Source organism: Dendrobates tinctorius, unplaced genomic scaffold (assembly GCF_039654945.1).
Source record: "Dendrobates tinctorius isolate UK_male_01 unplaced genomic scaffold, ASM3965494v1 ptg000082l, whole genome shotgun sequence".
NCBI lineage: Eukaryota > Metazoa > Chordata > Amphibia > Anura > Dendrobatidae > Dendrobates > Dendrobates tinctorius.
The window spans coordinates 1162022-1185040 of record NW_027361750.1 but is presented as its reverse complement, the minus strand read 5'-3'; the positions used below and the strand labels follow the sequence as shown (position 1 = coordinate 1185040).

Sequence of the window (23019 nt, the reverse complement as noted above, 5' to 3'; positions counted from 1 at the left end):
GGTTAAACCAAACGGCACATTGCCCAATAGAGTTTTATGGAACCCTTCACACATCCATTTTTTTTAACTCTATAACAATACGTGAGACACCTTTTTCATCATGGGTCACTAAGGAAAGTATTAAGCTGAGCCTGTTTCATGCCAGACAGATGCCGGCTGTATTACATAGTTGGCATCTGCCAGTAACTGCAGTGGCGAGGGCAGCCTATAACTGCCATGTTAGTCCTCCTGTGAAGCTCCGCCATAGTCTGAGCTTCATTGGAGAACCACGATTTCACGATGTACTGCAATATACTGCTGTGGTATTGCAGTATATAGTATATGCGATAGCAGGTTCAATTTCATTAGGAAAAGTACAAAATAAAGTGAAAAAGAAAAAAATATATATCAAAACACAAAGTGGAAAAGTTTAAAACACATACAGTACCTTTCCCCCTTTCAAAAATAAAGAAATAGAAAAATATAGAAATATCAATATCCTTGGTATCATGTCCATAAAAATCTGACCTATCAAAATATTACATTTAAACGCATTTCGTAACAAAAGAATTCAAGAAAAAGTGATTAAAATGTCATATTCAAACCAAAATGGTATCCATTAAAAATGTCAACTCATAGTAACATAATTAGCAAGGCCGAAAAAAGACATTTGTCCATCCAGTTCAGCCTATATTCCATCAGAATAAATCCCCAGATCTATGTCCTTCTAAAGAACCTAATAACTGTAAGATACAATATTGTGACGCTCCAGGAAGACATCCAGGCCTCTCGAACCCCTCGACTGAGTCTGCCGTCACCACCTCCTCAGGCAGGGAATTCCAGATTCTCACTGCCGTAACAGTAAAGAATCCTATGTTGGTGGAAAAACCTTCTCTCCTCCGGACACAGAGAATGCCCTCTTGTGACCGTCACCTTCCTTGGTATAAACAGATCCTCGGAGAGATATTTATATTGTCCCCTTATATACTTATACATGGTTATTAGATCGCCCCTCAGTCATCTTATTTCTAGACTAAATAATCCTAATTTTGCTAATCTCTCTGGGTATTGTAGTTCCCCCATCCCCTTTATTACTTTTGTTGCCCTCCTTTGTACCCGCTCTAGTTTCATTATATCCTTCCTGAGCACCAGTGCCCAAAACTGTACACAGTACTCCATGTGCGGTCTAACCAGAGATTTGTACAGAGGCAGTATAATGCTCTCATCATGTATATCCAGACCTCTTTTAATGCACCCCATGATCCTGTTTGCCTTGGCAGCCGCTGCCTGGCACTGGCTGCTCCAGGTAAGTTTATCATTAACTAGGATCCCCAAGTCCTTCTCCATGTCAGATTTACCCAGTGGTTTACCATTCAGTGTGTAATGGTGATATTGATTCCTTCTTCCCATGTGTATAACCTTACATTTATCATTGGTAAACCGCATCTGCCACCTTTCGGCCCAAGTTTCCAACTTATCCAGATCCATCTGTAGCAGAATAATATCTTCTGGTATTGACTGCTTTACATAGTTTTGTATCATCTGCAAATATCGATATTTTACTCAGGGTGCAAAAACAAGGCTCCATCAACGAAAAATTTAAAAAGTTACAGATCTTGAAAAATGGCAACAATTTTTCTTTTTTTTTTTTTTTATAAAGAAATAGACAAATTTAGTATCTACATAATCATATTGATCTGAAGAACACTGTTGACTGTTCATTTGCAATTCCTTGTTTTCCAGGACATTTTTTGTATAAGCATTTCCATTTCTGTAAGGAAATCCAAAAAGAAAAAAAATAGAATGGCACTAAGAAACAGTCTACGTACTGGTGGAGTGGGTGGACTAGAGTCAGCAACACTTTGCAAGGTGAAAGCACAGTGGTGAAGGTGCTTGCTTGAAAAAGCACACAAGAATCAATCCAAAAAATAAGGAAAAAAAGCAGCACACTTCATTTAGCGTATCATATCTGGACCTGTGGAAGCATGTTTAACGCGAAACGGCCGTAGTCCTATTTCTTGTTTGCATGCCTGCACTTGTCCTGCCCTCATAAACCTTGTCCATGTATGCTTTTCTAAAATAAAGGACTTAGCTTTTTTATGATATGTTAAACGAAGTGTGCTGCTTTTTTTCCCTTATTTTTTGGATTTCCATTTGTGTATATAATCGAATTGGTGATAAAATGTTCGATAAACGGTTTCAGTTTTCTATGAATAGTAGCATTTGCAATAATTAGCAATATGTGCTCACTTCAATGTTCTAACTGCCTCTGAACCAACCAATAAATAAAAGCCGTTCATCTTTAGGACTTGAATTTCCACTTCTCCTCTTTCCAGTTTAATTGCTGAACGAGCGAACGATCGCCACTATTACACAATTTTCAAAAGATGAACAAGATTTTTTGTTGTTGTTGTTTTCGCACATATTCAGTTGCTCAAACCATGAACATCATATAATTAATGTGGATGAAGGGTAGTATACTTTTAATGTGAATGATTATCGGCCTGTGAAAATGCGATTTTAGTTACAACAACAATCCTAGCATGAGGGAAGCGTTACTTTTTCTGTTTTTCCCAGTCTTAAGACATAACAAGAAGTTTGTTTGTTTTTTTTAGCTAATAAATGCACGCAAAGATCTTTCCACTGACTGCAAGCAAAGCTTGACAACCATTAGAGATTGAAACAGAGCTTAAATTAGAATGTGAAGAATTTTTCACTAAATGGTTCTTAAAGAAAACCATTCACCTAGGAATACTATTTACCTGCAGATATAGGGTCATGGGGGGAGTGTGTGGATGTAAATGGTTTTGCAAATGCTGCTCAGCCGCTTTACTGAAAGTGCGGCTACTGGGAGAAAATGAGCTCATTTCCTCGCAGGAGCCGCCAGCTCGTGTTACAAGGGTAGTGCAGGGGACAGTTATAGTCATGGCTCACTGCACTTCTCTCTATACTGTGAGTGGCGGCTGTAAGCACACCGGCACTTTAACAGCAGATACGCTACAGTTGCGTCTTACATATGTATGTGGGGGAGACTGGGCAAAAACTGAGAACAAGGATGAATTCTCATCGCTAAGCAATAAGAGAAAAAAGAATGGATCTACCTGTGGCAAAACATTTTTGTATGCCTGATCATAGCACCATGGACATGAAATTACTGGTATTGAAAGGTAACTTCACATCTCAGAGAGACAGAAAAGTCTGGGAGTACAAACTCATGATGACCTTTGACACTCTCAGTGCAGGAATGAATGTGTTGCATGGATTTATGTCTTTTACATCAATTAGCAAATTTGCTCCTAAGACCTTGTGTGGGCATCACAACACATTACCAGACCCCAATCAGAGGACAATAAAACTTTCACTCCTTATCTATGAACTGGTCCAATATTTATGGCCATAACTGTCTATCACTCCCCCATAATGATAGTTCTGCTTCACGTCACTTGTCGTATCTATTGCTTTTTTTCTGTGCTGTGTTGTGCATAAATATGTGATTCTTCGGATTTTGTATTAGTCAATGCCTGATGAAAAGACCTGAGTAGCCTTGAAAGCTTGCAATGTATTACCATCTTTTCAGTTAGCATTAAAAGGTATCAACCACTGAGGACTCTCAATCCTGAATATTTTTCTATCCTCTGTATAGAAATCAATGGTCTGGAGAGAGCCGACTGGGGTCCCATGAGCTAACTCCTTAGTCAGGAATGTAACTATTGAAATACATACTTGGCCAGTCTCCTTTGGTCTCGTTGGCAACAAGCTGTACACTATAAAACAAAAACTAAGATAGAAACAAAAGGAGCATATACCCTGCTGAAAGTAAACAGTAATAGTACAATTAAATAACATAGGGTATTTAGTTTTTTGATCAAAAAAGTGTAAAAGACATCCCACCATGACAAGGGTTAAGCTGTACACTATGTAAAATAAAGGTTCTCACAGCATGAGAATGACTGCAGATAGTCCATTGCAAATTTGCTTATTTTCATGCTATACTAACTAACTGGACACATTTCATAACATGAGAATACACTTCTAAACTTTATTTACATCACACCAGTGAACCCAAAGTAGTAAAGCATAATTCAGCTCCATCTTTTCCAGACCTCAGAGGCGACTCTTCTCTATGGAACAAGGTACACCGTGGCATCCTGGCAAAACATGCAAGAGAGCAATAAGCAAATCCATTATAGGTGAGTCAGGACAATTTCACGTTGTTTGCAACTCTTCCACTATGTAGTAATAGTTAGATAACATTCTCATTGTTCCAGGCACATTACTGTTTTTATCCTATTTTTTTGCAAATGCAAAACCTTTTTCCGTGTTGAGTACGATTACTTTAGATATATTATTAATTACCAAACCTGTTTGTTCTGTTAGTAATATGCAGTATGACAACATTGCTGAACCGGCTGCTGTGTTCACAGTGTAAAGTTTTCTAGATTCACTACAATGTGTAAACCTGGCAATAGTGCAGTCCAGTAGTTGATTAGCGATGACTGTACTGCAGCCATGTAAACCTGTCCTATCAGTTATTTTCTGATATTAATTAATTTCATAGTGGGTTTGTAAGCTGGAAACTTCTGTAGTTCCCAAACCAATTGGATTGCAGTGTCGGCAAAGCACCCAAAACATTTGCTATAAAAACTCATAATGCAGCACCATAAAAGCGTGCATTTCTGTCTTGAACATGTTGGGAACTTTAAAGTGGTTCGGAAGACAAAATTACGTTATTTCATTTGTTTAAAGGGGTTTTGCCTTACCATTAAAGGTATGTGCAGACAATCAGTAAATGCTGCGTCTTGGACGCTGCATACTTTTGCAGTGTCAAACCCGCAGCGTCCAGCTGTTACAGCATAGTGGATGGGATTTCAATAAATTCCATGCCTGCAATGCATTCAGAGACGCCCACCCGTGGAGACGGACATGTGGCGTGTCTCTACAAACCAGAACAAAAAGCGGGGGCACCACCGAAGCGTTTAAAGGGAATCTGTCATCCTTTTTTTGGCCTTTCACCTGCCGGCATAGACATCGGGGGCTTATCTACAGCATTCTGTAGACTTTGCTATTTCTGTGTGTGGTTCCACTATTACTCCCCAGCAACATGCCCGCTGTCTTGGGGTCATACTTGATTCCGAGCTTTCCTTTGCCCCCCACATTCGATCACTGGCTCGCTCTTGTCATCTGCACCTCAAAAACATTTCTAGAATTCGACCTTTTCTTACTTTTGACTCTGCAAAAACTCTTACTGTTTCTCTTATTCATTCTCGTCTCGACTATTGTAACTCTCTTCTAATCAGACTCCCTCTTACCAAACTCTCCCCTCTCCAATCTGTCTTGAATGCTGCAGCCAGGATCATATTCCTCACCAATCGTTACACCGATGCCTCTACCTTGTGCCAGTCATTACACTGGCTACCCATCCACTCCAGAATTCAGTATAAACTTATTACCCTCACCCACAAAGCCCTCCATGGCTCAGCACCACCCTACATCTCCTCCCTTGTTTCAGTATACCACCCTACCCGCGCCCTCCGTTCTGCTGATGACCTGAGGTTAGTATCCTCAATAGTCAGAACCTCCCACTCCCGTCTCCAAGACTTTACACGTGCCGCGCCAATTCTTTGGAATGCACTTCCCAGGTCAATACGATTAGTCCCCAATCCCCACAATTTTAAGCGTGTCCTGAAAACGCATTTATTCAGACTGGCCTATCGCCTCAACACATTAACCTAACCTATCCCTGTGTGGCAGAGCCAAAAGTTTTACCATAACCAGGTTCCCAGCATCATGTTCCCACATGCTTTATGCATCCATTAGCCCTCTGTGTCTGTACTGTTACACACTTAACATTATGGCTGGTCCATACAATCAGAGCAACTGTTACCACCCACCTTTCGTGTCTACCTCTTTCCTCATAGACTGTAAGCTTGCGAGCAGGGCCCTCACTCCTCTTGGTATTTGTTATAATCTACTGTATGTGATTATTGTTATGCTGTAATGTCTATTGTCTGTACAAATCCCCTCTGAAATGTAAAGTGCTGCGGAATATGTCGGCGCTATAAAAATAAAATATAAAAATAAAAATTCTGTAATGCTGTAGATAAGCCTTCGATGTAACCTGAAAGAGAAGAAAAACACGTTATATTATACTCACGGAGGTGGCCGGTCCGGTCCGATGGGTGTAGCCGTCCCGTCCGGCGCCTTCTTTCTTCATGCGATGACGTCCTGTAATGGCTCCGGCGCAGGCGCACTGGTCTGCCCTGTTGATGGCAGAGCAGAGTCCTGCAGTGCGCAGGCGTCGGGAGAGGTCTGGCGCCTGCGCACTGCAGAATTCTGCTCTGCCCTCAACAGGGCAAAGCAATGCGCCTGCGCCGGAGCCATTTCAGGACGGGAGAAGAGGACGTCATCGCATGAAAAGGGGAGGCGCCGGACCGCAACACCCATCGGACCGGACCGCCCACCTCCGCGAGTATAATATAGCGTGTTTTTCTTCTCTTTCAGGTTACATCGGAGGCTTATCTACAGCATTACAGAATGCTGTAGATAAGCCCCCGATGTCTATGCCGGCAGCTAATAGGGGAAAAAAAGGGTGACAGATTCCCTTTAAAGGGATTCAACCTTAACCTATATACTACATGTAATTAACAAAGAGAGAAAGGAATAGGCCGCAAACAGGGGATCACCCTGGGTAGGAAGTAGCATATACAATACAAATTTTATTGAACACAGCAAACAGACACAAAAAATGTTAAAACCATTAAAAATGGTCACACATGTGACACATACAAGAATTGCACACTGCTCATAAAAGAGCAACCCACCTGCTACCAACAAACCCCCTCCTCGGGAATAATGCCTATAACCCTAGGTCCATGTAAGCAACATTCCCAAATGGAAGGTATATAAGCCCACAAATAGACACAATAAATTATACAAAAGTCAAAGATATCAGCAATACATGATTACAGTGAAAAATACATTTCTAACCCAGAATGGCGAAAACAAAAATTCTTAATAAATATAATTCTGGATTAATTATTCAACGGCTCATATACAAAAAAATCAATCCTTAAAAGATACTTTATTGACCAATCATTAAAAAGTTTTCAAAACTTCAAGAAACAGGCAAACAAAAATAGGCTTATTGCTGATTTTCAAAATCCAGCCATAAACACTAGAGAGTCGTTCCAATGTCAGGTAGAGGGTCACAAACCTATTTGTCCCTATAGGGCCCTATATCTCTCTCCTACCTGACAGCGGAGGTTGGCACCCTCTTGATACGCAAATGGCGCCCCCGCTCCTCGGCGGCTCTCCCTAATCACCCTGTTGACTCCTATGTAAATAACATCAGCTTGGAGTACAACAGATGGCTGGGGACAAAAATATAATAGATAATAACCCCATGCCACAAACCACCAAGACAAAAATGTAAGGAATAGTAACTGGAAAAAACTCTTATTTTTGGCAGATTTGTAAACATTTGCTTTGGGAGGAAAAGGGGTCTAAATAACCCTATTTAGGTGTCTCCCAGCCTGACAGCGGAGCTTTTACACCCTACGTTACTCTGGTGCCCCTGCTCCACGTGGGCTGACCCCTACACTTCTCACCCGGAAAGAGGGTGTCAGAACATATGGCCAAGGGAGACAGGGGTAATAACTTAGAATTATCCCTGAAAAAATCCCCCCCAAAGACAAAAAATGTTTTAATAATAATAAAAAAATGTATCTGCAAACCGATGTATACAGTGTACGGGATAATAGTGCATTAGCAAAGGCAGTTGCAAGTAAAGGGGGTAAGATATCAATCAGAACAGATACACAGTCATTTAAATGTTCTTAAGCAGCATTAATGTACATTTCTCACATCACAGAACGCTGCTATTACCTCTAATCCCCAACAACACATTTTTCATATTGCATCATGCCCAAAACAATGAGCCATTGATCGCTGAGGCTCAAAATTGCACTGTCCCAAAAAAAAAAAAAAAAAATCAGCAAATTAACAAATATGTAAGAACTTAGCTCATGGCCACTGAAAAATCACCTCAATATATATAGTAGGCAGGGTGATAGTACTTTGACAAAGGCAGTTTCAAATAAAGGGGGTAAGGTATCAATCAAAACAGATATACAACCATCTGAGTATTCTTAAACAGCATTATTAAACATTTCTCAAATCACCAACCGCTGCTATTACCGCTAATCCCCCATAACAGCATATTTTCATATTGCTTCATGCCCAAAAACAAAAAGCTATTGATCACCCGGCTCAAATTACACTATTCCCAAGTATTAAATCAACAAAATTGACAAATATGTAAGAACTTAGCTCATGGCCAATGAAAAATCGCCTCGACGCGTTTCCCTCCCGTAAAAGGAGTTCATCAGGAGGCCCATGATGTATTATGAATGCTCCCTCCGAGCATCAAATGTCATGCCTGGTTGCAGGTATCAATGGGTATATGGTGACCACTGGTCATTTATAGCGGCCTTACAACCTAGTCAAAGTGGTAGAGGAAAATGGGGTCATAGTACTTATGCTCCTTATATTTCTCCACTTCATATAGTTCATCTGCGCCATGATTTTAGGTCCCAAAAATACCTCCTTTCATTTACTTCCTATCTGACGCCGCCATTATGTAGTGGATCATTTACCATTTCAGCCACATAAGTGCTGATACATCTCCCATGTACCCATGTGCACGCCCCAGCCGACGTCACAAGTCCTTGACGCGTCTGACGTACCAGAATGGCGAAAAGCAGCACATTGAATAATATAACCCCAAAGATATCTTGATCAAAATGAGGTACACAGAAAGAATAGTAATGCACCTTTATTCTTATATGAGGTTTATTCAGCTTGCATTACTATTCTTTCTGTGTACCTCATTTTGATCAAGATACCTTTGGGGCTATATTATTCAATGTGCTGCTTTTCGCCATTCTGGGTTAGAAATGTATTTTTCACTGTAATCATGTATTGCTGATATCTTTACTCTTGTATAATTTATTGTGTCTATTTGTGGGCTTATATACCTTCCATTTGGGAATGTTGCTTACATGGACCTAGGGTTATAGGCATTATTCCCGGTGAGGGTGTTTGTTGGTAGCAGGTGAGTTGCTCTATTATGAGCATTGTGCAATTCTTGTATGTGTCACATGTGTGACCATTTTTAATGGTTTTAACATTTTTTGTGTCTGTTTGCTGTGTTCAATAAAATTTGTATTGTATATGCTACTTCCTACCCAGGGTGATCCCCTGTTTGTGGCCTATTCCTTTCTCTCTTTGTTAATTACGTGTCTCTACAAACCGCAGCCTGTCAAATTTCCTTGTGGAGACATGAGTCTCCGCAAGAGAAATTTCACCCTACAATCTATTGAACACATGCAGTCACCTGCGTTCAGTAGACTGCAGCGCTTTGGGTACAGCGACCATGCACTGCGTCCAAAAGGCTCCCAGCTCCGGATTGTCGGCACATAACTTAAAAAGTTATTCTCAATTGCCCAGGGTGAGGTAATTTAAAAAAAAAAGATCTTATGGTCGCCTATCAGCCCAGCACCGCTCCTTTTTCTGTGTCTCCTTGCGGTATCCGAGTTAAAAGGAGACATCACTTGTCCCGTACAGCCAATCGGAGGACTATGGTCCTATGTAGCCTTCACATTTTGTTTGAAATGGATACCTGTGCTGGGGTCACTGTATGTAGGTACAGGACAGGACTAGTCTGGTAAGTGAATATTGGATTATTTTTAATTACCGTATATACTTGACTATAAGCCGACCCAAGTATAAGCCGAGGCCCCTAATTTTGCCACAAAAAATTGGGAAAACTTAATGACTCGAGTATAAGCCTAGGGTCGGAAATGCAGCAGCTACTGGTAAATTTCAAAAATAAAAGATACCAATAAAAGTAAAATTAATTGAGACATCAGTAGGTTAAATGTTTTTGAATATCCATATTGAATCAGGAGCCCCATATAATGCTCCATACAGTTCATGATGGGCCCCATAAGATGCTCCATACAAAATACGCCCCATATAATGCTCCATAAATTTCATGATGGGCCCCATAAGATGCTCCATACAAAAATATGCCTCGTAATGCTGCACAAAGGTTAATAATGGCCCCATAAGATGCTCCGTAGAATAATATGCCCCATATAATGCTCCATAAAGGTTGATGGCCCCATAAGATGCTCCATAGAACAATATGCCCCATATGCTGCTCCATAAAGGTTGATGGCCCCATAAGATTCTCCATAGAATAATATGCCCCATATGCTGCTCCATAAAGGTTGATAGCCCTATAAGATTCCCCATAGATATATATGGCCCATATAATGCTGCATAAAGGTTGATGGCCCCATTAGATGCTCCTTATATGCCCTATATGCTGCTGCTGCGATTAAAAAAAATGACATACTCACCTCTCGTCGCTGGGGGCCAAGTGTCAGTGTCCTGGGCAGGCAGAGACACCAGCGCGCTATGGGGGCCAGGTGCCGGTGTCGCTGCTGGCTCAGAGCCCCGGCACCTGCAATATTAAAATATCCCTGTTCCACCACCACGCGCCGCTCTGTCTTCCGATTCTCTGCAGTGACTGTTCAGGCAGAGTGCATGCACTAACCATGTCATCGCGCCCTCTGACCTGAACGTCACAGGCAGAGAACGCGGAAGACAGAGCGGTGCGCGGCAGTGGAACGGGGACAGGTGAATATTGCATGGCTCCCTCCATCCTCCCCGTTATACTCGCCCCCTCCTGGCGCTGTCTCTGCAGTTCCTGCTTCTCCGATGGTCTCCAGCACCAGCAGCTCCTTCCAGTGTTCAGCGGTCATGTGGTACCGCTCATTAAAGTAATTAATATGCGTATATTCATTAGTTTAATGAGCGGTACCACGTGACCGCTGAACACAGGAGCCCATCTGAGAAGCAGGGACTGCAGAGACCGCGCCAGGAGGGGGTGAGTATGATCTGACAGCCGCGCTCCCCCTCACCCGCCGACCCCATGGGACAATGACTCGAGTATAAGCCGAGAGGGGCACTTTCAGCCTAAAAAAATGGGCTGAAAATCTTGGCTTATACTCGAGTATATACGTTACCCTACAGTGGGCCCCATTGAGTAGAACTTTTAAATTAGGGAGAAATCACTGTTGAATCATTTTATCAAAAAACTTGCTTGGCAGTAAAATATCTCACACTTTCCTTACTTTCTTACAATAGGAAAACGAAATTGTGATAATTTAGGAAATAGATCACCCGAACATCTTGAAACATCAGGTAATTCTGCAGCAGGTAAAAAAAAACAGGTAAGGTGTAGCCAAATAAATGTAACTTAAAGGGAATGTATTGTCAGAATATGACCTACTTTTTAAGTTAGGCTTTATGGTAAATGTATTTTAACATCTTTGTTAAAAAAAAAAAGAGATTCCTTTTCCATATCATGATCTACATTTAAACAAAAAATCAAATACCATAGCTCACACGTCCTTACTTCCTGTTGTATTTAGAAATCCGGACAGACATTAGCTCCAATAAAGTAACTCAGACCCTATCTATTGAAGCTTTTAATGAGCCTGTGAAAAAGTTATTGCAAAGAGGTGGGGAGCAGAGACAACTGTGACATGGCCTAATGGGATTGGTATATGTTGTGTATAGAGATGCTAGCTGTCATTGCAGTCCGGTCTGTGATGATAATGAGCAAGCTGAAAACTACAATACAACAAATCTACAGTAGTCCCATTGGCCAGTGTGAAAGCTGGAACATTTCTATTTAATATAGATTGTGATCTAAAAAAAAGCATGATCAAAAATTAAATAAATATATAACAAAAAATGCTGCAGCCATAGGAATAATGACACAACCCCTTCCTCACCTGACCTAAAGCCGACTGAGAGCTTGTGGGCTCTTCTTAAGCAGGTGATTTACGGTGAAGGAAAACAGTCACCTCCCTGAATAGTCTGGGAAGCTGGGGTTGATGCTGTCCAAAAAGTTGACTATCAATAAAATAAGAAACTCACAGACTCCTTGGATGGAAGACTTATGACTGTTACTGAAAAGGGCTATATTGCTATGACATGTCAGAAATGTATTTTTGTGCACTTTGAGTTTGGTTTTTATTCTCAGAATTATCAGATGAAAATTAGCATTTTTTATTTTGTTCCATAAATTCTACACATGAATAGTTGTCCAATAATTCAGGTTTATTACCTTATGAATTGACTGACATCACTGTAGTTTTTCAGTAATAAAGCAGTCATCAAAAATACAAATTGCCTAATTGTGCACACAGTGTAGCTTATTTTTTAGCTGTCAGGTTTACTTTAACCAGCGGTCTTTTGAGGAAGAATTCATTCAATTTACAACTCTACTGTATTTTTTGGATTATAGGACGCTTTTTACTATAACGCTTACCCCAGATTTAGACAGCAGAAAAAAGGAAAAACTATTTCCTACTAATTAAAGCTTTTCTGCGGGTGCAAAGAAATGGAGAGGTCAATATCTCTAATTTTAATGCATATACAACTTTACAGCACATTTATTACATACTCTCACCACAGTACACACAAAGGCACAACACTTCTGCATGCACACAAACAGCTCTGCTACATACATACACAGCCGTCTTACATGCTTACTCACACATAACTTTGCTGTACACACACGCACCTCCCTCCTGACCCATCCTGTATACACAAAGCCCTGCTACATAGAAATGTGTGTGTACAATATATATATATATATACAGTGGGGAAAAAAAGTATTTAGTCAGTCAGCAATAGTGCAAGTTCCACCACTTAAAAAGATGAGAGGCGTCTGTAATTTACATCATAGGTAGACCTCAACTATGGGAGACAAACTGAGAAAAAAAAATCCAGAAAATCACATTGTCTGTTTTTTTTTCATTTTATTTGCATATTATGGTGGAAAATAAGTATTTGGTCAGAAACAAGCAATCAAGATTTCTGGCTCTCACAGACCTGTAACTTCTTCTTTAAGAGTCTCCTCTTTCCTCCACTCATTACCTGTAGTAATGGCACCTGTTTAAACTTGTTATCAGTATAAAAAGACACCTGTGCACACCCTCAAACAGTCTGACTCCAAACTCCACTATGGTGAAGACCAAAGAGCTGTCAAAGGACACCAGAAACAAAATTGTAGCCCTGCACCAGGCTGGGAAGACTGAATCTGCAATAGCCAACCAGCTTGGAGTGAAGAAATCAACTGTGGGAGCAATAATTAGAAAATGGAAGACATACAAGACCACTGATAATCTCCCTCGATCTGGTGCTCTACGCAAAATCTCACCCCGTGGGGTCAGAATGATCACAAGAACGGTGAGCAAAAATCCCAGAACCACGCGGGAGGACCTAGTGAATGAACTGCAGAGAGCTGGGACCAATGTAACAAGGCCTACCATAAGTAACACACTACGCCACCATGGACTCAGATCCTGCAGTGCCAGACGTGTCCCACTGCTTAAGCCTGTACATGTCCGGGCCCGTCTGAAGTTTGCTAGAGAGCATTTGGATGATCCAGAGGAGTTTTGGGAGAATGTCCTATGGTCTGATGAAACCAAACTGGAACTGTTTGGTAGAAACACAACTTGTCGTGTTTGGAGGAAAAAGAATACTGAGTTGCATCCATCAAACACCATACCTACTGTAAAGCATGGTGGTGGAAACATCATGCTTTGGGGCTGTTTCTCTGCAAAGGGGCCAGGACGACTGATCCGGGTACATGAAAGAATGAATGGGGCCATGTATCGTGAGATATTGAGTGCAAACCTCCTTCCATCAGCAAGGGCATTGAAGATGAAACGTGGCTGGGTCTTTCAACATGACAATGATCCAAAGCACACCGCCAGGGCAACGAAGGAGTGGCTTCGTAAGAAGCATTTCAAGGTCCTGGAGTGGCCTAGCCAGTCTCCAGATCTCAACCCTATAGAAAACCTTTGGCGGGAGTTGAAAGTCCATGTTGCCAAGCGAAAAGCCAAAAACATCACTGCTCTAGAGGAGATCTGCATGGAGGAATGGGCCAACATACCAACAACAGTGTGTGGCAACCTTGTGAAGACTTACAGAAAACGTTTGACCTCTGTCATTGCCAACAAAGGATATATCACAAAGTATTGAGATGAAATTTTGTTTCTGACCAAATACTTATTTTCCACCATAATATGCAAATAAAATGAAAAAAAAAACCAGACAATGTGATTTTCTGGATTTTTTTTTTCTCAGTTTGTCTCCCATAGTTGAGGTCTACCTATGATGTAAATTACAGACGCCTCTCATCTTTTTAAGTGGTGGAACTTGCACTATTGCTGACTGACTAAATACTTTTTTGCCCCACTGTATATATATATATATATATATATATATACATACATACACAGTACAGACCAAAAGTTTGGACACACTTTCTCATTCCAAGAGTTTTCTTTATTTTCATGACTATGAAAATTGTAGATTCACTCTGAAGGCATCAAAACTATGAACTAGCACATGTGGAATTATATAATTAACAAAAAAGTGTGAAACAGCTTAAAATATGTCTTATATTCTAGGTTCTTCAAAGTAGCCACCTTTTGCTTTGATTACTGCTTTGCACACTCTTGGCATGCTCTTGATGAGCTTCAAGAGGTAGTCACCGGAAATGGCAGGGCGCTGCGTCAGCAGTTCTCGTGGATCATAGAAAGCTGCATCCAGACTATAAGACGCACACTTTTTGCCAAGATTTTTGTCTTGCTAAAAGTGTATCTTATAGTCCAAAAAATATGGTATATTTCTCAGACCGCTCATATTTTAGCTTAATAAGTTACATTTTTTTCTGTATTTCTTTTTTCCTGGCTGATACCTCATTTGGGGGTCTACAGAAGACCCGTGTTCCTATCATGACGATACTCCTATGAAAGCCAGTCAAGCAGCACCGTGATTTTTGCTATGTCCTGTTGTAGTCCTGTAAATAGTACATGTAATCGGATGATCACTGGTTCAAATCTTCTAAGGAGACTACAAAATACAGTGAAAATAAAATAAAAGTTTTTAAAAATATGAAATATGCAAATATTGTCTTCAGAAGGAAGAGGACTTGATCACTGGTGCCACCTATGGGATGTGGCAATGGTAAAAGTCTATATCGACTCTTTAACAAGCCTTGCTAGATGACTTGGAATAAGAAGCAAAACCAGAATTTTCAATTGCAGACACGTGTTTTGGGGTGTTGCCCCTCTTCAGTGCAAAGGAGTAGATCAGATATTGCTAGACGTGAGACCTCTGACTAAACATGTAAGGTGGAACATTTCTCCTTGTGCAGCGTGCCAAGCTGGCGTAAAGAAACTGGTAGGCCATGCACAGCTACTCTGGGAATTTAAATATGCAAATAACTTCTTCACGAGGGGGAGTATTTTGATTTGGCAAACCTAGACTCTTTACACCAGCTTGGCACTTTCCGCAAGTAGAAACATCCCCCATTACACTCCGAGTCAGAGACTTCACAGCTATCTATATTGACTTTGTTTTGAAGACGTTACTTGCAGATTTAAATTCCCAGAGGAACTTTGCATGGCTTATGAATCTACTTACACCAGCTTGGCACTCTTCGCAAGGAGAAACATTCCCCCTTATACCTCTAAAAATATGAAAAAGTTCTCTCCATTTTCGACAAGGAAATAAAAACAAAAATTAAAAAATAGAGGTGGTATCTCCTCATCGGTAAAAGGCTGATCTATTATAACATTTAATTAAATAACCCGATATGTTAACAATGTAATGAGAAAAGGAGTCAAAATGACAAGAAGTATGTTTTTTTTAGCTGCCACAGCAATACAAGGATATGCAATAAGAAGAAATCAAACATCTGGCCAAAAAAGTATCAATAAAAATGTTGACTCAAAAATAACCAAAACCCATATCAAATGACAAAATGAATGGTGTTATTCAAAAGTACAAATGTCCAGCAAAAATCCAGGGCTGTGGAGACAGAGTGTTTTGGCGGAGTCAGTATAAAATGGACTGACTCCGACTCCTAAAATATATAATAAATTGGGTACAGTAGTTCAGTGCAGGATGTGCTGTAAATGTTTTCATAATAATTTGGGAAAGTGATAATCTCCTATAAATGTCTGTTCTCTTCCTGCTCAGCAGTGAGGCAGTGCTGTGGGGTCGGAGTTGGGAGTCAGGGAAATTGAGGACTGGAGACTCAGTCGGGGTAGTTGGTTTTGCTTACCGACTCCACATCCCTGGAAATAAAACAAGCCCTCACACAGCTGTGCTTACAGTAAAGTAAAAAAAGTTATCACTTTTCGAAGAAGAGGAGGGAAAAAAAAAAAAGCGCAAAGATGGAAAATTGCCCGGTCGGGAAAGGGTTAAAGGGAATCTGTCAACATGTCACTACCTGATTTCAGAGCAGCACTGTGTAGAGGCAGAGATTCTGATTCCAGCGATGGACAGTTGAATTGTCATACCAAAGTCTCACCTCATTTTATTCACCAAGTCCAAAATAAAAACATAAACTAACAATATCGCCCAGCGTCTGCAGCAGAACGTTGTGCGATCAGGCGGTTTGTATTGACGACATACAATGCTGATTCAGCATGACTTCTTCACCACGGGCATCACATTACTGCGCGGAAGATAGGCCCGGTAATCCACTTCCTTATAATGCCAAGACAGCGTATGGTAAACTGGTAATCAATTGGAACCATTTCCAAATTATGTGGTTCAATTAATCATTAAAAATCCAGAGAGTGTAAGGTATAAGGAAGCATGCGACCCGCAGCAGTACTAAGGCCACATTCACCTGTCCGTGTTTAAACACATTCAGTCATGGCTGAAAGTGTTGGTATCATTGAAATTGTTCCAAAAAATGAAGTATTTCTCTCAGAAAATTATGCAGTTGCACATGTTTTGTTATACACGTTTACTTCCGTTGTGTGTACTGGAACAGCACAAAATAAGAGAGAAAAAAAGGCAAATTTGACATAATATCACACAAAACTCATAAAAATGGGCTGGACAAAATTATTGGCACCCTCAACTTAATATCTGGTTGAGTACTCCTTGAAATACAACTGCAATATATTGCTACCTATAATCATCAGCAAGCTTCTTACACCTCTCAACTGGAATTTTGGACCACTCTTCTTATTCTGGAATTCTGTATATAAGTCTCCAAGCCACCCTGCAAAACAAAAATAGACCTTTTCTTATACCTGCCTACAGGGTGGCCAATACTATGGGCGTCTCTTGAGCCAGCGCCTCCTCTCTTCTTGCGTCTGCTTTCCTTCTACTGCACTTCGTGTGGATCACGTCATCCACAGTGTTCCCCATCACGTTCCTGCACAAGCACAATTCACAGCCCTGCTGAGGGCAGAGTACTGTAGTGTACATGCATCGGCCTTCCCTGTGCATGCGCAGAACAGTACTTTGCTCTGCCCTTAGCAGTTTACGCCTGCACAGGAGCGAGATTGGGAACACTGGGTCACATAGCACACATCAGCCACACGAAGCAGAGGAGGGCAGTGATTACAAGAAGAGAGGAGACTTCGAGGCAAGCCCAGCGACACTTATACCGGACTGACCCGTACGTGAGTATAATAAAAGGGTTTTTTGTTTTGCTTTTTTCTGCACCGTGGCTTGGAGTCTTGTACAGTATTCCCGAATTTTCAAACACAAGGCTGAAAGGTGGTGGCTGTAGGTTATATGGAAAAGAAATCTGGTAACAGATTCCCTTTAAATTGTGCTGCCATTGGCCAGCATATACAGATTCAGCTATGGTTTTATGCATTAAGCTTGTGCTTGATAATTTAGTTTTTATTTTAATGAACAGGCATATTGAGTCCACTGTACCTTTATGTGTGTATGATGATGGGGATGATGCAAGCCACAGAGAAATGCGATGAATGAAGATGTCAAAGAATTCTGCATATTGTCACATACAAGTAATATTCTAACCTAATTGTTATAATCATTTTCTTTAGCCTTGGACTTGGGAAGAAGATTTACTATTAAAGAAAGGAGTAAGAAAATATGGAGTAGGGAACTGGAGTAAAATGTTAATTAACTATGAATTTAACAACCGCACTGGAGTGATGCTAAAGGATCGCTGGAGGACCATGAAGAAGCTGAACATGGTGGACGATAAATGAGATTCCTTGGTGTCGAATTCTGCCTGATCACACCCCGGGGAATCCTCCTGCTTGTGTTTTTATAGATCATGAGAAGAAAAGTTGCTGCAGCTTCTCTGTGTGAAAATGTTGTACAGTATTAAAGGGATTGGCCCCTTTATCTTTTCTCTTTATTTTATTGACAGCTCTTGCATTACATACTTATGATCTGTGGTATATGTAGCTGCAGCATATGGCAAGTATAGTCTCATGAAATTACATTCAGGAAAATGAAATTGAGAGATTGCAATTCTGACTGATCTTGCAAAGTTACTACTTCCGTCAATCTTGTACACTCAAAAAAAAAAAAAAAATCACATGTACTATTGATGAAGCAGATATATTACTGTTATATGAGCAGAATCAAAGATAAACCAATATCTTAAACAAAAAATGAAAACGTAGAACAAAAATCAAGCTGCCCGAGCTATCCGGTTTTATTCTGTTTGTCAGGTGGAGAGCCTACAACTATTCCTGTAGATGGGATCGGATAAGTAAAGCACATAAGGACGTTCGACAGTTAATGTATCATAATGAAAACAAAAAGTTTAGTTGGAAGTGATTGTTAGGATTGTGGAATTTTAGAGACCCCGTGGTTGAAAAAACTGGACAACCCCTGATGATCTCTCATCTGGGACTATTATGTTGACCAAATCATTACATAATTATAAAGTTGGAAGGAATCAGTCTGATCCAGTGCATAGCTATCAACTTCCTAGCAAGGAACAGAGCCTCTGGTAGGAATGCTCTCATGTGCTGTGCCCATGTTTCTTCCTCAATGGGGATGAATATTAAAGAAGAAAAAACAAGACTGATCAAAGAGGAGTCTTCAGCCTGCCAAAAAGAAGAAATGATTGGACAGTCCCACATATGCCAGAAGTCTGTGTCCAAAGTGCACACTCTGAGGTGGGTAATCTTATTGGGGTTAGGTAAGTAGCTCTGCTCCATCCCCGCCTGTCAGAGGCAGATGATGGATGATTATTACATGACCTTGGAATCTTTTAACACTTAGTTTTCTAGTCCATTATGTATTCTGATATATAGTTACTGTAAGAAAATATTAGCTCTAACACTTTTATTTTATTTTATAAAACCCTAATTCTTAAGGGATTTTTAGCCAAAACAATACAAGTAAAAATAAGAAAAGGTTGCCACCAAAGGAGATCACTAAGCAGGACTAGCAGAAGTGCGATATCTATTGTCAAGGGTGAGATCTTGTGTTAAGTTCATGTCCCCAAACACTATTAATCTGCAGGTTAATAGTGCTAGAAAGTTGTTCAACCCCAATTTTGAAATCGCAGCTACAGGATGAAAATGAATTATTTCCTCCTGGTGGTTGCCCGCTTCCAGTCGTAAAGGTGTGCACAGACTGACTACAGCCTGCAGCATTGTAAGCAGCAGATGTTAGCGTTCCCTGGCAATTTGATTGACAGTTTGCACTGCACCGATGTGCTACAGAGCTGTTAAAGTGTCAGGGTGTGCTTACAGCCACCGCTATGTACTGAGCAGTGAGTAGCCAGTATGGGCACACTTTTATCACTGTCAACAACTCAAAAAATATTGAATATTCTGCAATGGACAAGTCCATCTTAACCCCATCGGGCAGCATTTCATGTGCTTAAGGCAAAACTGAAGACAGAAAGACCCACAAACAAGCAACGACTGAAGTCAGCTGCAGTACGGTCCGGCAAAGCATCACAACGGAGGGAGCACAGCGTCTAATGACGTCCATGGCTTCCAGACTTCAGGCAGTCATTGCCCTCAAAGGATTCTCTACAAATTATTAGAATTAACATTTTATTTATGGTAAAGTTAATTTTGTCCAATTACTTTTGAGTACCTGAAATGAGGAGGCTTTCTAGAAAAATGGTTGCAATTCCTAAATGTTTCACAGGATATTTTTGTTCAACCCTTTTAATTAAACCTGACCGTCTACACTTCAGTTGCATCAAATCAAATATACAGCAATTGGCCAAGGTACCAATATGTAAGTTTATAAGGTAGGAATCTGTCTAGTACCTATATGTACAACCAGTAATCAAAAGGTTCAGCGCATAGGGGAACATGTAACTATGAGACACAATTAGCGCACGCAGAACTCCAATTAAAAATTACACAATTTTATTAACTTAGTAGCATAGTATTTAAGGTTGAAGGGAGATTTTAAGTCCACCTAGTTCACCCCATAGCCTAACAAGTTGATCCAGATTAGATACAAAGATTCTTAAATTAAAAAGAATAAAACGATTTATCGGTCGTCCATGACAGCACCACCTGAGAGAGAGGGGATCCGCCCTTCAGGAACAGGAAACCTACAGATACAAAAGGGCGGCACCTCTCCTACGCATCAGTTGGTTTCCTGTTCCTAGAGGACGGGACTTCCTTAAGATCGTCCATCATGGAGTCGCCGAGGGATTCCCAGGCAGGCTGTCCGACCCAGGTAGCGAGGGGGTCTCCTACCTCGGTCAAGCTCGGGTCCCTGGAAGCGCCACGGTGGGGCCGGGTAGGTCACCACGACGGTGGTAAGAGCAGGTGGAGCCAGGGGTTCGGTGGACAGCCGCCTCCATGTTGCCGCACCAGGAGGTATGTATGTCCCGGGCCCCTCCTGGTGCGCTCTCCCCGTGGTCCGCTCTCCCCTCTTCCGACCGGGCCGGCGGTGGCGCCCGGTCGGCGCGCGTGGGGGCTGTGGCCTGGCCTGAGCCGGGGGCGCCGTTCCGGCTCCTGCGCGTCCCCGCAGGCCTCAGACGGGCGGCGGAAGTGACGCGGCAGAGGGGCCGGGGACGCCGAAACCGGAAGTCGGGTGCCGGCCGGCTTCCGGCGCGCGCCGCGTGTGCACGGCAATACTGGGCGGCGCGTGGTGGCCGGGGCGGGGGGATGACCGGAGCTTGCGGGGGGAGGGTCGCGGGGGGGTCCCGGGTGGGAGGTGCGCGCCAGAACCCTGCTGATCCGGACAAGGAGGCCTTAAAAGGCAGGAGGTGACGCTGGGGTGCTTCTGAAGGCCAGCGATGGATACGACAGAAGCCCCCATAGAGCAGCTGGACGAGGTGCAGGAGCACCCACAGAAACAGGCCACAGTGAAACCACATGCGAGTGGCCAGCAGAAGAAACAGAAACGTCCGAGCGAACAGAGCCACAGAAGTTCCTCCAGAATAAAGGACCCTCCTGCCTCCCTCCGTGATCCGGTACCTGCCTCATCTGCATGGGTAAGAGATCTCCGTGAAAGTACCCTGATGCAGTGTCCCCTTATGTTTTTTTCGCAGGGGAGGAAAGCTACGGGAAAACAAGCACAGGGAATGTGCCCTCTGTAGTTGCCCCTTGCCGGACGGCCACCCTAAAAAGTTGTGTCAGCCATGCGTGAGACAAACGGTAGGGGTGGAAGGGGACGTTGGCCCTGGGGTAGATTGACAGGCCCTTACACTCTCCCCCGTCCATACAGGTAGCGGAAGAAACGCTGGACTTCACCACAAGCCTGAGGGACATAATCAGGACAGAGATAAAGGCCCTATCTAAAAAGGACTCCTCTAGGGGAAGAGAATGTAGTTTCTCAGGTTCAGAGTCCTCAACCGCCCTAAGGATCGATGACTCTTCAGATTCCCCGGCCTCCACTTCATCTTCGGAGGAAGACTCGAGTCGATTCTGATTCCCCTTAGACCAGATGGATAAGCTAGTTAAAGCAATAAGGTCCACCATGGGGGTAGCAGACACAAAACCGGAACTTTCAGCTCAGGACGTGATGTTCGGGGGTCTAGATCCCAGGAAGCGGAAGGCCTTTCCATTAAATGATAAGGTCCAGAGCCTAATAGATAGGGAATGGAAGAGACCTGAAAAAAGAGGCTCCTTACCTCCGGCCTTCAAGCGGAGGTACCCGTTTGACGACCCAGTGGTAGACAGATGGGATAAAGCCCCTAAACTGGATGCGGCAGTAGCCAAAGCCTCCAAAAAATCCTCCATTCCCTTCGACGACATGGCCTCCTTAAAAGACCCGCTAGATAAGAAAGCAGACTCCTTTTTGAAAGGAACTTGGGAGATGTCAGCAGGTGCTCTAAGACCAGCGATAGCGGCCACATGTACGGCCAGATCCATGATGGTCTGGCTAGACCAATTGGATTCCCAACTAAAGGACGGAGTCTCAAGAGCTTCTATCCGAAAAACGCTGCCAATCATCCAAAGTGCTGCAGCTTTTTTGGCGGATGCTTCAGCGGACTCTGCGAGGATGGCAGCCAGAACTGCGAGTTTATCTAACGCAGCTCGAAGGGCCCTTTGGTTAAAATGCTGGCCGGGAGATATCCAGGCCAGATCACGACTCTGCTCCATTCCATGTGAGGGTGAATATCTGTTTGGGCCAGTTTTGGATGAACTCCTAGAGAAAGCCGGGGATGATAAAAAGAAGTTCCCCAGTCTACCGAATCCTTCTTACAGACGTCCCTTTACCAGGAAAAGCTATTTCCGTAGAAGGCCGTCCAGAGATCAGGGCAGATGGGAGGACAAAAGAAGGAGAGGTACAGGTTTCATGTTCGGAGGAGGGGGGCGTCAAGAAGGTCCAGCACGTGACACTAAAAAACCGCCCCAATGACTAGTTGCCCCGGTAGGGGGGAGACTAGCTGCCTTCTACCCAGCATGGTCCTTGATTTCCAATAGTAAATGGATACTGGGGGTGATAGCTGCGGGTCTACGCCTAGAATTCGCCCGGGTCCCCCAAGATCGATTTAAAGTCACCCCGCTCAGGTCTTCCACACCAAAACAAGCTGCCCTGGAGGCCACGGTGCATGATCTCTGCCGTAAGAGGGTCCTAACGGTGGTCCCAGAGGGAGAAACGGGGAAAGGGTTTTACTCCCCCCTGTTCCTGGTCCGCAAACCAGACGGGTCCTTCAGAACTATAATA

General features: G+C 42.4%; 1 protein-coding gene across 4 annotated transcripts in view; it reads left to right on the top strand.

The window, feature by feature from the left end:
- Positions 1-18258, top strand: part of TERF1 (telomeric repeat binding factor 1) — a 65671-nt gene extending 47413 nt beyond the window's left edge. For 2 of the 4 annotated variants that reach the window (XM_073583839.1, XM_073583837.1), the window contains 3 exons: positions 4066-4169; positions 11194-11279; positions 17952-18258. In XM_073583839.1, coding sequence (XP_073439940.1) covers positions 4066-4169; positions 11194-11279; positions 17952-18119 — 358 coding nt within the window. In that variant the 3' untranslated portion in view covers positions 18120-18258. The remainder of the gene's footprint in view (positions 1-4065; positions 4170-11193; positions 11280-17951) is intronic. The other 2 variants (XM_073583840.1, XM_073583838.1) reach the window with 2 other exon arrangements.
- Positions 18259-23019: the final 4761 nt, after the last annotated feature.